This window comes from Vulpes vulpes, chromosome 13 (assembly GCF_048418805.1).
Source record: "Vulpes vulpes isolate BD-2025 chromosome 13, VulVul3, whole genome shotgun sequence".
Classification (NCBI taxonomy): domain Eukaryota; kingdom Metazoa; phylum Chordata; class Mammalia; order Carnivora; family Canidae; genus Vulpes; species Vulpes vulpes.
The window spans coordinates 84,841,241-84,857,351 of NC_132792.1; the positions used below are offsets into that span (position 1 = coordinate 84,841,241).

A 16,111-nucleotide genomic window follows, 5' to 3' on the forward strand; every position below is an offset into this window, starting at 1 on the left:
GGGCACTTTCCGCTGTAGGCAGAACGTCGCTCGCAGAGCCAACCACAGCCCCCATCCTGGTCAGCAGCCGGCACCCACTCGGAGCACAGCGAACCCTAGCAATGGGCAAGGGGCATCCGGTCCAAGTGAGCAGCAGGCAGCGAGTTAAACCAAAGGTTAGTATATGCTTGGACCTTCAAGAAGGTAGCCCACCAACTCCTTGCCAGCTGTGGGGCCCTAACTCCTACAAAGAGAGAATGTGTACAAAAAAGACACTGCTGTTTTTTTCCTCAAATGGCTGTTGAATTTATTTGCTTGATCAATAATGGTCCTGGCAAAAATTAGTTAACCAATGCTGAGACAACTGTAATGAAATACTAATTTTAAAAATCCATGACACCTTGATAGAAATTAAGAGTTTACACAAACAAAAAAGAAACCTTCAATATTGCCAGCAAATATGAAATGAATGTAATATGACCGACAGGACAGCAAGAAGGCTTTTATACGTTTATATTTGACACCTGACCATATCTGCAGTCACCATAATATCTTCTCTCCAGATTTAAAAAAATAGTATGCTGATTTCTATAACAAAGCTTTTTCTCGTACAAAAATCAAACAATGGCCAACAAGTCACAACAGTGCAATAGGTAGAGAATAAAAAAACCGCATCAAACAGGTGCTGAAAATAAATAGTAACTAGGAGAGGACAGAGCCCTCGTGGGGGTTTGTTTCCATCACCTTGAGTGTGTGGGGTATGTCTTCACAGCCATGAGAGCTCACCTACCTCATGGGTGCCGTTTACTCAAGACAGGGTGACCGATCCCAGGTGCCTGAGAGCTGACCTCCCAGATGCCTCAGTCACCAGACAAGCTGCAGAAGCAAGAGAACGGGGTCAGGGATCACAGCTATCACTTAAAGGGAAAGTGTTTTTCTATTGCTCAATCTCGTCAATCGGGAGTCCATCAGCAGGTTCGCGGAGATGATACAGGGAACTGAAGACTTGTGTTTAAGAGCATATATGGCTTATTCAGGCAAAGAGACTTTTACATTCTAGCCCAAGCAAGCAATCTACGTCCTTCTGTGTTTAATGGCAGGTCAGTCAGACAGATTTCTGGGTTAAGCAACAGATCCTCTGCATGGACGTCTTAGGTCAGGCAGCTACCTTCGACCGACCCAGTGAAAAGCACGCGCTGATCACCAGCAGCGAGGAGCCGGCAGGAGGCGGCGGCCACGCGAGCCACGCTGCCTGGGGCGGGCAGGCAGGCTCCCCTGGCAGTTCTGTCTGTGACTGGCTGGGCCATCCCGTGACTCAGGCCCATGGACTGTGGTTTAGGACTGTCAGAGGAGAGGGTGACAGGGTGGGTAAAGGTAACCTCCATAAGAGCCATTGTGGCCAGTCAGGAAATATGAGGCAGCTCCCCATTATATAATCTGCACCGGAAAGGTGTAAAAGGCACAAGCAGGAGTGACTAGTAAGCAGAGATCCCGGACGGTGAGGCTATGGGGCAATCCACAAGGCGGAAACAGTATTTACCTTGTTTGGCTCTCCCCCACCCCCACCCCGAACGAGAGAAAGAGATCCTGATTCTGCTATAATAAAAAAGCAAAGAAAGACAATTTTTGGTTTAAAAAGAAGCCACTCAAGGGTTAAAATAGTTTTAGTTAACAAATTAATCTTCAAATAAGCTGACACTATCTGGAAATCTCATCTGTCCCCTACAAGCCCACAATGCGTGCACTGCTCTGTCCTCCTGTGTAACCTGAGCCTGACGCGGAGAAGTCATACGTGTGAGAGAAGGAAGAGTCTGAGAAGGAAAGACATCTTTACAGAATGTACAGCGGAGAGTTGTGCACTCTGACTCTCGGGATTACAGTAAGATGCACAGGTCTCGTCGGGTCTGGAGGTTCCGTGACGCTCGGGCCGCTCAGATGGGTGTCTCCTTCCTGTCTCTGCTTGGTGACGGCTTGGCCTGCTCCTTGCCTGCCTTCGGCTGCTCCTTAGCTGCCTTCACCTCCAGGGCGCCATCTCTGGGCGGCTCGTCGTCGTCCTGTCCCTGCGGCTCGGGCCTGGCTCGCTGCAGCTGCAACAGGCGGAGCTGTACCCGCAGTTCGATGATGGCCTCCCGCTCCTCGTGAACCGCCTGATTCAAGTGATTGTTCTTTATCTGGAGGGGTGACGAGAACAGCTGTCACTTAAGAAGGTCAAGATGAGGGATCCCTGGGTGGCGCAGCGGTTTAGCGCCTGCCTTTGGCCCAGGGCGCGATCCTGGAGACCTGGGATCGAATCCCACGTCGGGCTCCCGGTGCATGGAGCCTGCTTCTCCCTCTGCCTGTGTCTCTGCCTCTCTCTCTCTCTCTGTGTGTGTGTGACTATCATAAATAAATAAAAATTTAAAAAAAAAAAAAGAAGGTCAAGATGACAATGATTCAGGAACAGAGAACGGCTAGTGGGGGCATCCTACACAGGAATCTGTTCTCTGGGGAGAGGTCCCCTAAATTCCTCTCTACTCAGCTGCCTCACTGTTTCCCAAGGAAAGGAAGACCACTTCCAAGGGGAAGAGGTGGCCTCTAGGAGTTTCTGGAAGCTGGTGCTTACTTCTAGCTCTTCATTCTGCCTCTGTAAGTCCTCCAGGATGATCTGCAGCTCCTCTTCATCCTCACTCTCACTCTCACTGTCGGAGGAGTACTCCTCGGTCTCACTGCGGCCATGCTGCTGACGGCTACCAAGAGAAAAGGACCAGTGATCAGAGGAAGGAATGCTGCTCCCTCCCCACCCTTCCTTTAGATTCACCAGGTTTCCTTGAATTTGCTTAATACAGCACCATTCTTAAGACTTAAGAAGAAACTCAGGGCCACCTGGGTGGCTCAGTCGAGTGAGCTTCTGACTCTTGGTTTCAGCTCAGGTCATGAGCTTGGGGTCATGGGATGGAGCCCAAGGGCTCTGTGCTCAGCAGACAGTCTGCTTCGGATTCTGTCCCCCCTGCAACTGCATGCACACACTCTCTCAAATAAATAGATTTTTAAAAAAGAGAGAAAAGAAGAAACTTAAAGATGACTGATTCAGATGCCTAGTTCTTGCATATGAAAGTCTGAGAGCTGAAACAATTTTATGTTTATATTTCAGTAAACATTCTTGCAAACTCAAAACCTTCTGCTTTCCTTTACCTCTGAATTTCAGCAATCTCAGCTCTGAGGCGTTCAATCTCTTCTTTTTCTGAGGCAATCTGACGGCGCAGAAACTGCTCCATGGCTAGAAGCTCTTCCTGTTCAGTCAGGATCTCATTCTCCTGAAATAACAGTTACTGGATGAACACCTTTGAGAGTATGAGTCTAAGAAATGTCACTTTTCTGGGGTCCCCTATGTTCCCTTGAATCCTTTAGCCCCATACATACATAACACAAGTTATGGGAAAGCTTGTACAGCAAAGCCTGTCTCCTGTTTCCTTAGTGTGAAGAAAAGGTTCTCTGAGAAAAGATAAGACTAAGTTACTTGGGAGGAATGTCTAGATTTTTCTCAAGACATAAAATGCCAACCAGGAATCCCTCATTTTGCAAAGGCTCTCTGAGGCCATCACAATGGGCCAAAGGTCAAGTGTGTGTGTTTTTGACTCCCAGTCCCCCCTGAACGTCTTCCCACCTCTCAGTAAAGGGAGTGTCTCAGGGTCAAGATGGCCCCTGACAGTGCCACTGGGAAAAGGACCCAGGAGATACACAACTGATGTCAGTATCACCTTAAAGCAGATCTAGTAAAGATGTTCCCAGAAGAAAACCTTTCCCCTCCTCAACCCATATCCCCAGGGATAAATAGTAAATAAACAATACATATTCTGCTTTCACAGATTATGCATTTCTAAAACTGGATCACCAAAGGGAGGGGGGGGGACACAAACCCTCTCTGTCCAACATCTACCTAGCCCCTCCAACCTATAGAAAAGAACCAAAGCAGATTTTCAGAGACAGAAATGTATGGCTATGAAAACGAGGAGTTGGAGGCAACTCCAGGTATCCTGTGATTGAACCTGAAAGACCTGGTCAAGTTCTAGACCTGGCAGGCACGAGCAAGCCCTTGGAGAGGGAATATGCAGTGTTTCTTCCCCAGGGGTTTCTGAACACAGATGTTCCCTTTACCCCAGTACACCTAGTAAAGCTAATATGCCGAGGAATATCAGATTGCAAAACTGAAATAGATATGATCTGGGACTTGATCCTGTCTGCTATGTGTCCCTGCTGGACAAATCAAGGTGAGAAAAGGACTGGAACTCGTCCAGCTTTAGGTATTCCACATCCATGAATTTCTGGAAGTGCAGACTCTGCCGTCAGAGCCTAGAACTTCATTCTTTAAAAAAAAAAAAAAAAAAAAAAAAAAAGATTTTATTTATTCATGAGACACACAGAGAGAGAAGCAGAGACGTAAGCAGAGGGAGAAGCAGGCTCCCTGCAGGGAGTCCCACGTGGGACTTGATGGAGAGACTGCGTGATCATGCAGCAGCTCACCCGCTGAGCCACCCAGGCGCCCCTAAAACTTCATTCATTTCTGGTTAAGCTCTAGGAAATTCCAGAACATAGTAAGGCTGAGAGAAAGAAAGGAATTCATCTTCAGCTCTATGCTTGGAATACAGTAGATATTCAAGAGCCATTTATCAAATCAATGAGTGAATAATAAAACAATTCCAGCAACTTGCACTCATAAAAAATTAAAAATCAAAATATCTAAACAGGTTTTATCAGTAACAACAATCAGATAAAATCTGTATGGTTACATTTCAAGGTCCCAAACTCTGTGGTCAGAAAGAATATGTTTTAAAATCTTTATTAAAGTCCAATCTCATTAATATGGAACAAGTACAACTAATCTAAAGTTAGTGAAAACACCTATACTCAAACCTGTATGTGGATAAAATGAGGTCAAGTAAAGCATGTGGAATAGTGTCTAGTAAGAATCAGTAGAAGGTAGTTTCTTTCTCCAGCTGAACACTTAAGCAAACACCACATACAGGTAAGACTGATGATTCCTCTAAGGCTGCTAAATCAGCTTATAAGTTTCTTTAAAGAATTCACACCTCTGTAGCTGAGCTTCTCAAATTTAACAAATGATGACCATTAAGAGTCTTGCAACACACTCTGAACAACCAACGGGTCAAAGAAGAAATCAAATTTCTACGGATGAATAAAGTGGAAAGACAAAAATATCTGAAACAACCTATCTCTATACTTCAAGGTGTTAGAAAAAGAACAAATTAAACTTAAAATTAGCAGAAGAGAGGAAATGATACAGAGCAGAGCAAAAATAAACAAACAGAGGGATCCATGGGTGGCTCAGCACTGAGCGTTTGCCTTTGGCCCAGGGCGTGATCCCAGAGTTCTGGGATCAAGTCCCACATCGGGCTCCCTGCATGGAGACTGCTTCTCCCTCTGCCTATGTCTCTCCCTCTCTCTCTGTGCCTCTCATAAATAAATAAAATCTGGGCAGCCTCAGTGGCTCAGCAGTTTAGCGCCACCTTTAGCCCAGGGAGTGATCCTGGAGACCCGGGATCAAGTCCCACGTCGAGCTCCCTGCATGGAGCCTGCTTCTCCCTCTGCCTGTGTGCCTCTGCCTGCCTCTCTCTCCCTGTCTCTCATGAATAAATAAAATCTTAAAAAAAAAAACTATAAATGAAAAAGGAAACATAATAATTGATACGACAGAAATACAAAGCATTATAAGATACTACTATAAGCATTTATACACCAACAAACTGGATAACCTAGAGGAAATGGATATGTTCTTAGAAACCTACTACCTACACCAAGACTGAATCATGAAGACGGAAAATCTGAACAGAGCAGTACAAAGATTCAATCAGTACATCAAAAATCGCTTAACCAAGCAAAAACCAGGACCAATTAGCTTCACAAGTGAATTCTGCCAAACATTTATAGTAATGCCAATCCTTTTCAAATTCTTCTAAGAAAACTTTAAAATGCTGCCAAACTTCATTCTACAAGACCAGCATTACCCTCACCCCAGAGCCAGAGAAAGATACTGCAAGAAAATTACAGGATAATATTTCTGATGAACACAGATGTAAAAATCTTCAACAACATACAAGCAAACCAAATTCAACAACACATTAAAAAGATCATATAACATGATGTAGTGGAATTTTATCTCTGGAGTGCAAGGATAGTTCAACACATGCAAATCAATAAATGTGATATACCGCATTGACAGAATGAAATATAAAAATCCTATGATCATCTCAATAGATGCAAAAAAGCATTTGAAAAAATTCTAATTTTTCCTTACATGATAAAAAGTCTTAACAAAGTGGGTATAGAAGGAACATACATCAAATAGCCTTTTATTAAAAAGGCTCATAGGTAACATCATACTTAACAATTAAAGGTTAAAGGCATTTCCTCTAAGATCAGGAACAAGACAATCATGCCACTTCTATTCACTATTCAGTACTAAAAGTCCTAGCCAGAGTAATTAGACAAGGAAAAGAAATAAAAGGTATCCAAACTGGAAAGAAGTAAAATTGTTTCTGTTTGCAGACCTGATCTTATATATAGAAAAGCCTAAAGACTCTACCAAAAACAACAAAAAACAAGAAACCTGTTAGAATAAACCAATTCAGTAAAATTGCAGCATCTAAAAATCAATATAGAAAAATCAGTTGTGTTTTTATACACTAGCAAACTATTTGAAAATTCAGAAAATTCCATTTACAATAGTATCAAAAAGTAAAATACTTAAGAGTAAATTTAACCAAAGAAGTAAAAGAACTACTCAAACTAAAACACTGATGAAAAATACTGAAGACACAAATAAATGGAAAAATATCCCATGTTTATGGATCAGAAGAAATAATATTGTTAAAATGTCCATACTACCCAAAAAGAGCTAAAGATTCAAAATTCCAATGGTGCTTTCAACAGAAACAGGAAAAACAATCTTAGAATTTATACAGAACCAAAAAAGACTGCTAATAGTCAAAGCAATCTTGAACAAAAGGAACAAAGTTAGAGGTATTACACTACTTGATATCAAAGTATACTGATTTCAAAAGCTATAATAAAACAGTATGGTACTGGCAGAAAAAGACACAGACCATTAGAGTGGAGCACAAGTCCCCAAAAATAAATCCACACATTTATGGCCAACTGATCTTTGCAAAGGTGCCAAGAACACATATAGGGAAAGGACCATCCTTTCAATAAATGGTGTAGGGAAACTTGTCTTCTACATGCAAAAGAATAAAACTGGACCTTTATCTCACTCACTCTATATATACAGATAAACTTATAATGAGTTAAAGATTTAAATAAAAGACCTTAAACCACACAACTATTAGAAAAAGAAAACTCATGGAAAAGGTCTGTTGACACTGGTCTGGGCAATGATTGATTGACTGATTGATTGATTGATTGATTTTTGTTTATTCATTCATTCATTCATTTTAAATATGACCCCAGAAGCAGGCAACTAAAGCAAAACACAGACAAATGGGATGGCATCAAACTAAAAAGCTTCTGTACAGCAAAGGAAGAAGTCAACAGAGTGAAGAGACAATCCATAGAATGGAAGAAAATATTTGCAAACCACACATCAGATGAAGAGTTAACATCCAAACTATAAAAGGAATGCAACTGATTCAATGGGTTGAAAACAACCAACCCAATTAAAAAATGAGCAAAGGACCTGAATAGGCATTTCTTTCTTTTTTCTTTTCTTTTCTTTTCTCTTCTTTTCTTTTCTTTCTTTCTTTCTTTCTTTCTTTTTTTTTTTTTTTAAGATTTTATTTATTTATTCATGAGAGACACACAGAGAGAGGCAGAGGGAGAAGCAGGCTCCGTGCAGGGAACCCAAGGTGGAACTCGATTCCAGGACTCCAAGATCACACCCTGAGCCGAAGGCAGATGCCCAACTGCTGAGCCACCCAGGTGTCCCTGAATAGGCATTTCTATTTTTTTTTTTTTTTTGAATAGGCATTTCTAAACAGAAGACCTACAAATGACCAGCAGATCTATCAAAAGATGCCCAACATCACTAATTATCAGGAAAATGCAAATCAAAACTATGATGAGATATTACCTCACAACTGTTAGGATCGCTATTATAAAAAAAAAAAAAAAAAAGAACAACAACACAAAAGAGAACAACTGCCAGCAAGGATGTAGAGAAAACAGACTTCTTGTACACTCCTGATGGGAATGCAAACTATATACAGCCATTATGGGAAAAAGAATGGAGGTTCCTCAAAAAACAAAAAATAGAAGTACCATATGAGGGACACCTGGGAGGCTCAGTGGTTGAGTGTGTGCCTTCAGCTCAGGGCATGATCCCGGGTCCGGGGAACGAGTCCTACATCAGGCTCCCAGCAAGAAGCCTGCTTCTCCCTCCACCTATGTCTCTGCCTCTTTCTCCGTGTCTCTCATGAATAAGTAAAGAAAATCTTGGGAAAAAAAAGAACTACCATATGATCCAGCAATTCCACCTCTGGGTATATACCCAAAGGAAATGAAAAGGATACTGAAGAGATACCTGCACTGCCATGTTTACTGGAGCATTATTCACAATAGTCAAAATATGAAAACAACCCAATGGTCAATGCATGAATGGATAAAGAAGATGTGGGGTGTGTATAAACACACACATACACAGGAGTATTATTCAGCCATGAGAAAGAAGAAAATATTGCCATGTATGGCAACACGGATAAACCTAGAGGACATTACACAAAGTGAAATAAGCCAGAGAAAGACAGTGTATGATCTCACTTCTAGGTAGAATCTTAAAAAAAAAAAAAAAAGTAGAACTCAAAGAAGTACAGAGCAGAATAGTGGTTACCAGAGAGGAGGGGGGATAGGGAAAATGGGGAGATGTTGGTCAAAAGATACAAAGTTGCAATTACAAAGGATGAAAAAGTCTAGAGATCTAGAATTACAGGCATGATGACTATGGTTGATAATACTGTACTGAATACTAGAAATACACTACGAGAATGGATTTCAGGTGTTCCCATCACAAAAGAAAAAGGTAACTAGATGAGGAGACTGTTTATTAGTTTCACTGTAGTAATCATTTCAAATCACCATGCTGTACACTTTAAATTTGTAAAATTTTTATTTTTAAAAAAGGATCTTGTAATATAGAGAAAAAAGTTTAGCTTACCTGAGCAAGGAGAATATTTATAACTTCTTCATTTTCATTCATTTCTTCTTTGGAAACATCCTCTTTTGAAAGACTGGCGATCTCTTGTGCAATCTTTGTTTCACACTCCTGTCAAGAAAGAAATGAAAAAGCACTGGTCAGCCCAAATATAACACATATTCAACAATTTCACACCATCACCATTTAGACGTTTCCTTTTCATTTCCTAGAATTGAAAAAGTAACAGTAACAGTCAGATGAACTATCTGGATAGATGAGCATTTGTTAACTGGGCTTGGAAAATAAAATATGGATCTTAGTTTGTGGCTGCACCATGAAAAATGTTCAATTCTGATTAGTTACTGTGCTCATCATTTCTAAACCCATCCATATAAAATTACTTTCTGTGATACTTTCTTTTTTTTGGAGGGTGTCCACTTTAAGTATACAATTCAATTAATTCTGACAAATGAATACAGTCGAGTAACCACCACCACAAACATGACACGTTTCCCTCACCAAAGTACCGTTGGGTTCCTTCACCATTTGCTGATCCCTGGCAACCACTGACCTATTTTCTATTCCTATAGTTTTGACTCTTAAGTTTCATATAGATTGAATCAATCAGTAAGAAATATTTTTTAAAAGATTTTACTTATTTATTTGAGAAAGGAGAAAGAGAGTATGAGCAAAGGAGGGGCAAAGGGAAAACCAGACTCCCCGCCAAGCAGGGAGCCAGATATGGGGATCAATCTCAGGACTCTGAGATCATGACCTGAGCCAAAGGCAGATGCTTAACCAACTGAGCCACCCAAGCACCCAGTAAAAATCTTCTTTCACGTAGCATAATACTTTTACTATTCATCTATTTTGTTGTTTGTATTAGTAGTTTGCTGAGTAATATGCCGTGGTACAAATGTACACCAATTTGTTCATCCATTCACAGTTGATGGGACACCTGGGTCCTTCCTGGATCTGAGCTATTATAACTAGACCTGTTACAAACATTTCATACATATCTGCTTTATGTGGATATATGCTTTCTTCTTTTAAATACCTAAAAGTGGGACTGCTTTGTCATACGGTAACCATATGTTTAACTTTATAAGAAACTGCCAGATTGTTTTCCAAAATTACTGTTGTCATTTTGCATTATCAAGGGCAACAATGAGATTTCCAGTTGCCCCATGTTCTTGTCAACACCTGGTATTTTTATTTTTACTTTTTTTTTTAGAGAGGGAGAGTGTGGGGGACAGAGGGAGGGAGAATCCCAGGCAGGCTAGATGCTCCGCACAGAGCCCAATGCAGGGCTCAATCTCACGATGCCAAGACCATGACCTGAGCCAAAATCAAGAGTTAGATGCTTAACCAACTGAGCTAGCTCATACCCAGGTACCCCCACACCTGGTATTTTTAATTTGAGTCATTCTTATCGGTGTGTAGTGTATTTATTTATTCATGAGAGACAGAAAGAGAGAGAGGCAGAGACACAGGCAGAGGGAGAAGCAGGCTCCATGCAGGGAGCCCAATGCGGGACTCGATCCCAGGACTCCAGGACCATGCCCTGGAGAGCCTGGTCGAAGGCAGGCACCAAACCACTGAGCCACCTAGGGATCCCCCATCAATTTGTATTTCTTTAATGACTAATGATATTGAGCATCTTTGCATGTTATCTGCCATCTGTACATGTTAAAGTGCCTATTCAACTTTTTTGCCTTTTTTTTTTATTTTTATTTATTTATGATAGTCACACACACACAGAGAGAGAGAGAGAGAGAGAGAGGCAGAGACATAGGCAGAGGGAGAAGCAGGCTCCATGCACCGGGAGCCGGACGTGGGACTCGATCCCGGGTCTCCAGGATCGCGCCCTGGGCCAAAGGCAGGCGCTAAACCGCTGCGCCACCCAGGGATCCCCCCTTTTTTGCCTTTTTAAAACTGAATCGTTATTGCAATAAATGTACTGTACTGTGATGGGAGAGCAGAGTTTATACAGGATATCTCTGTACCTTCCAATTTTGCTGTGAACCTACATCTGCTTCAGAAAAAAAAAAAAATAAAACTCCGGGATACCTGGGTGGCTCAGTGGTTGAGCACCTGCCTTCAGCTCAGGGCGTGATCCTGGGGTCCCAGGATCAAGTCCAGCATCAGGTTTCACACAGGGAGCCTGCTTCTCCCTCTGCCTATGTCTCTGCCTCTCTCATAAATAGATAACATCTTTTAAAAATTGTCTAAAAAAAATACCTTGAATTGTCTTCTTCTTAAGAGTTTTTTACATACTCAAATCTTTTATCAGGTATGTGTTTTTGCAAATATTTTGTCACAGCCTCTGACTTGTATATTCATTTTATTAACAGTGTCTTTTGAAGGGCATGTTTTTAGCACACTGATGAAATGTAATCTAACAAATTTTTCTTTTACAGTCCATGGTGTCCTATTTAAGAAATCACTGCCTAAGCCAAAGTCAATAAGAACTTTCAGGTTTTTCTTCTGGAATTTTTTTTAAACGTCTTAATGTATGGTTCATCTTGAATTAATTTTTATGTATGATACATAGAAAGAGTCAAGGTTTTGTTTTAGTTATTCTTTTTTGGCATACAGATATCCAGTTGTTCCAGCATCATTTGTTGAAAAGAAAATCCTTCCCCCAATGAATCGTCTTATCAGCTTTGTTGAAAACTAACTGCCCATGTATGAGTGGGGTCTATTTCTGAACTTTCTATTCTATATGTCTACCTTTATCCAATACCTACCGTCTTAGTTACTGTAGCTTCATAGTAAGTCTTAAAATCAGGTATGTGAATCCTCCAATGTTGTTCTTTTTCCACAATCATTTAGATCATTTGTATTTCCACATAAATTTTAGAGGAGCTTGTTATTTTCAAAAAAACAAAAACAAAAAAAGCCCACTTGTTTAGATTTTGATTGGGATTGACGCCACAGATGAAACTGAAAACACCTAACATCTTAACAATATTAAGAGATAGCACTCCATTTATTTAGGTCTTCATTTTTCTTTTTAGGCTAATATCTAACTGCTCATTGCTAATATAAAGAAATACAACAGACTTCTGTGTGTGTATCTGATCTTATATGCTACAACTTTGCTAAATGGACTTCTAGTTTTTTTTTTTATAGATTCATTAGGATTTTATATGCAGATAGTCATGTTGTCTGCATAGAAAAACTTCTCTCCAATTTGTTTTCTTGCTTTATTGTACTAGCTAACACGAACATCCAGTACAATGCTGAAGAGAGTGGTGAAAGCAGAAATCCTTGCCTTGTACACCCAATCTTAGGAGAAAGCATTCAGACTTTCACCATTAAGTACAATATTAATCGCTGATTTTTTTCATAGACACCCTTTATCAGGCTGAGAATGACATTTGCTGAGAGCTTTTATTATGAGTAAGTTGAATGAGAATTATGAACATCTGAAATGTTGAATTCTGCTAAATGCTTTTCTGCATCTATTGACATGATCTTGTGGTTTTTTTATTCTTTGGTTTTGTTAATACAATGAGCTATATTATTTCTATCTTTAAAAATAATTTATTTCTGGATGGGCAAGGTGGGGGATTAAAAAATAAAAGAATTTATTCCTCAAAGTTGAAGTCAACTTGTCAGCACCTTAGGAAAATTTATGAATTAATGAACAGGTATAAAAAGATAGCATAAAGAAAACTAGTAAAGTAAAGGTGATCTATCCCCTTCTCTAATGGCTCTGCCTGCTCTGTCACAACTCCTTTATGCAAGAGAGAAGCATGAGTAGCAGAGACACAACTGTCACAGGTCAGAGACCTTCATTTAGAGTCTGATGGGCAAAGCCACACGGTCAGCAATTATAACCATGATGGCTGATCAGTCAGTCACTGATTCCAGGCTGACGCATGAAAAGAACAATAATGACAACAGGCACAAGAAGCAAAAGATAGATAATCTGGTAAGCAGTAAGAAACGAGGAAAAATACACAAAGGGCTTTTGCTGGTCTGCCAGTCCTGGAGTACAGATGTAAAAATCCCACGAATACTTCCTTTCTGACGAAGCCAACCTCCACATAAATGCAAACCTCTGGGCAGCCCGGGTGGCTCAGCGGTTTAATGCCACCTTCAGCCCAGGGCCTGATCCTGGGGGGCCCGGGATCGAGTTCCACCTCAGGCTCCCTACAGGGAGCCTGCTTCTCCCTCTGCCTGTGTCTCTTTCCCTCTCCCTCTGTGTCTCTCATGAATAAAATCAATCAATCAATGCAAACCTCTACCATCAAAGCAACGTATGTACATGGGCTGATTTTGCCTGTTAGCACAACCACAATGGCGACCCACCACTGATCACACTCTCTCAGTCTGATAAATGCTAACTAATGTTCCATGGAAGTACTATTTGGGGCGTGGCGTTGAACCTGCATGTGGGTTGTAAGAGGGTCCAGTGATCTGAGATCTTAGCCTTGGTGTGGCTAGGCAATTCACAGTCCCAGAGCCAAGCAACACAGGCTAAGCTAGAGGAGAGCAAAAGCCTGACTCATATACCCCAAACTTATCAGGAGTTACATGCTGCTCTTCCTATTAGGTGACTAAAACTCCTCCTTATCTTCAGGACCTCCTTATGTTTCCTAAGAGCTGACTCAAAGGCCTCAGATTCCCCAGCCATCTCTGAAATGTCTCACTATCCAACTGCTTCTGTTGTTCACAAATACAACTAAGCAGGAAATGACAAAACATCTTTCAGTAAAATCATCTCTTAAATTAAAAAAAAAAAAAAAAAACAGCTTTCTACATTAAACATTTCCCTGATACCAAACTGAAGGACCAATAATGATTAGCTGGGAACATTCAAGCAAATAGATTTCCCATAAGGGAACTTCACTTCAGAAAACATGTATATATTGTGTTTTTAAAAGAAAACTAACTTAAAATAGTATGTAAGAAAAATTCCAGCACATATGGTTTATATTCCATTATAAACATGATGTACCAAAATGACAAATTTACTCACTTGTCTTTTAGCTTCTCTCAGTTTCCTTTTGAGGGCTGTCAAAATTCTTTGTACTTCCCATAATCTTTCTTCTTTAGATAAATCCTTTATCCCAGCCTGCAGATCTCGATGTAAACAATTCAAAAGAAACTCCTAGAAAATAATATGCACACTGAGTGGTAACTCATGTCTTACCATCTTAAAATAAAACCACATGCAATTTCTAAAGATGTACAACCAACTCTTTTTCAATTATCATTAAGGGAATGAAATAATGGCATGAACTATTTTTTCAAGGATATGACTGAAAAATCCTTTTTTGCCTTGGGCACTGAGTTCTTGTCATTAATTTACATTGGCTCAGTAATAGTTCATTCATATCCTTTCCCACAACACATCGACAACTAATAGTGGGAGTTCAGAGTAGACAAAAGGAAAAGAAACTAAGCAGGAATTTTATAACATGTATGCCAATAATCATCATCAAATATAAGTAGATTTCTTTGTCTTGAATTTCTTTTTTTTTTTTTTTTGTCTTGAATTTCTTAATCAGTTTTGCTAAACACACACACACACCACTAAATGAACTATTTCTTCTATCAATATAGCATAGAAGAAAAGTACAGGATTTGGGGTCAAATCCTGGTCCTATAGTTTAGTAACCATATAACACAGAGTCAGTTATTTAATTTCCCTAAATTTATTTTTGTCTGTAAAATATGGCTGATAACAGCAAAGTTGTCCCGATAAGCTAACATTTTTTGACTCCTTACAACGTTCCTGGCAGCATTATCTTATTCATGGTAGTAATCTTCGCATGAAACCATGAGATGACCCATTTTAAAATGGGATCACCAAGGCTTACAGAGGTTAAACAATTTGCCTAAAAATCAATCAGCTAATTAGAAACCAAGGAAGAATTTAAAGCCAGGTCTTTTGATTTCAAAACCTGTGTTCTTTCTACTACAATATTCTGACTTCACTGGCATGAAAGAGTGCCAGACAGAAATTTCTGCCTTTGGCATACCATTAACAATGTGTCTAACATAGTTCCAGACACACACAACGTACTCAGTGAACAAAAGCTCCTCCTCTTAATCATCACTGTCAATCATCATAATCACCCAAAAGGGGCAGAGCAAAGGGAGGCTCTTCAGGGCTGAAGCATGGGGCTGAGAGCACACACCTGTCTTCTGATCTCCTCCTTGATGTTCTCCTGGGTCTCTGGCAGTGTGGGCATAGTGGCCATGTTAGACCATCGAAGAGGTTTTGTCACTTGCTTTAGTACCACATTTCCAAAGAGCTCTTCCACATGTGTGAAAAACACATATAGGACACGATTGCTAATCTAAGAAAAAAATAAATAAAAAGATTTGCAAAAAAAAAAAAAAAAAAAAACTATTCAAATTAGCATTTTATTTCATTTAACTTGTGTCTGGTGCAGAGTATATCCTTTAATCCTAGACATGGGAATGACCGTTCTCCTCAGTAGGGACCAGACATGCTTTGCTACTTAGTGGCCAATTCAAAGAAGAAAATGGAAAAGCAGGAGGAGTTCAGTCATGAATTCAAGCACCATAAGGAACTGAGTGGGAAAGGACAGGAAAAAGGTTGCAGAGCCGCTGACCATCAATCTGTTCCTTCTAGCAATATAATATTAACTGATTTTAAAAATCCTATGTTCTTTATTCTCGAGTTACTTTGAGACCTTGGCACACACACATATGGATCCACTGAGGAATATGAAGGAAGAGCACTTGGAGTTGTTAAGCTGGGCTGAGAATAGAAGAACCCTCACTCCAGAAACAAATGCCTTCTGGGCACATCTGCACAGCCAGTGTTTAAATATGATGTTCATGTGCTAGGAGCTCAGGACATTAACTACTTTCTACCTAAGCTTTATAATATACTTGCACTTTCTATGAAACTATCATCCCTATTATAGTAATATTAAGTAACAATGTAATATTTACCAAATTCTGAAATCCTGACTAAAATCCGAATGATCAAACTGAAATCTG

General features: G+C 40.2%; 1 protein-coding gene across 5 annotated transcripts in view; it reads right to left on the reverse strand.

Annotated features, from left to right (window-relative positions):
* Positions 1-260: 260 nt before the first annotated feature.
* Positions 261-16,111, reverse strand: part of RALBP1 (ralA binding protein 1) — a 57,243-nt gene continuing 41,392 nt past the window's right edge. For all 5 annotated transcript variants that reach the window (XM_026005950.2, XM_026005949.2, XM_072734879.1 and 2 more), the window contains exons 5-10: positions 15,277-15,438; positions 14,112-14,243; positions 9,143-9,250; positions 3,151-3,272; positions 2,582-2,705; positions 261-2,150 (exon numbers count right to left, since the gene is read on the reverse strand). In XM_026005950.2, coding sequence (XP_025861735.1) covers positions 1,911-2,150; positions 2,582-2,705; positions 3,151-3,272; positions 9,143-9,250; positions 14,112-14,243; positions 15,277-15,438 — 888 coding nt within the window. In that variant the 3' untranslated portion in view covers positions 261-1,910. The remainder of the gene's footprint in view (positions 2,151-2,581; positions 2,706-3,150; positions 3,273-9,142; positions 9,251-14,111; positions 14,244-15,276; positions 15,439-16,111) is intronic.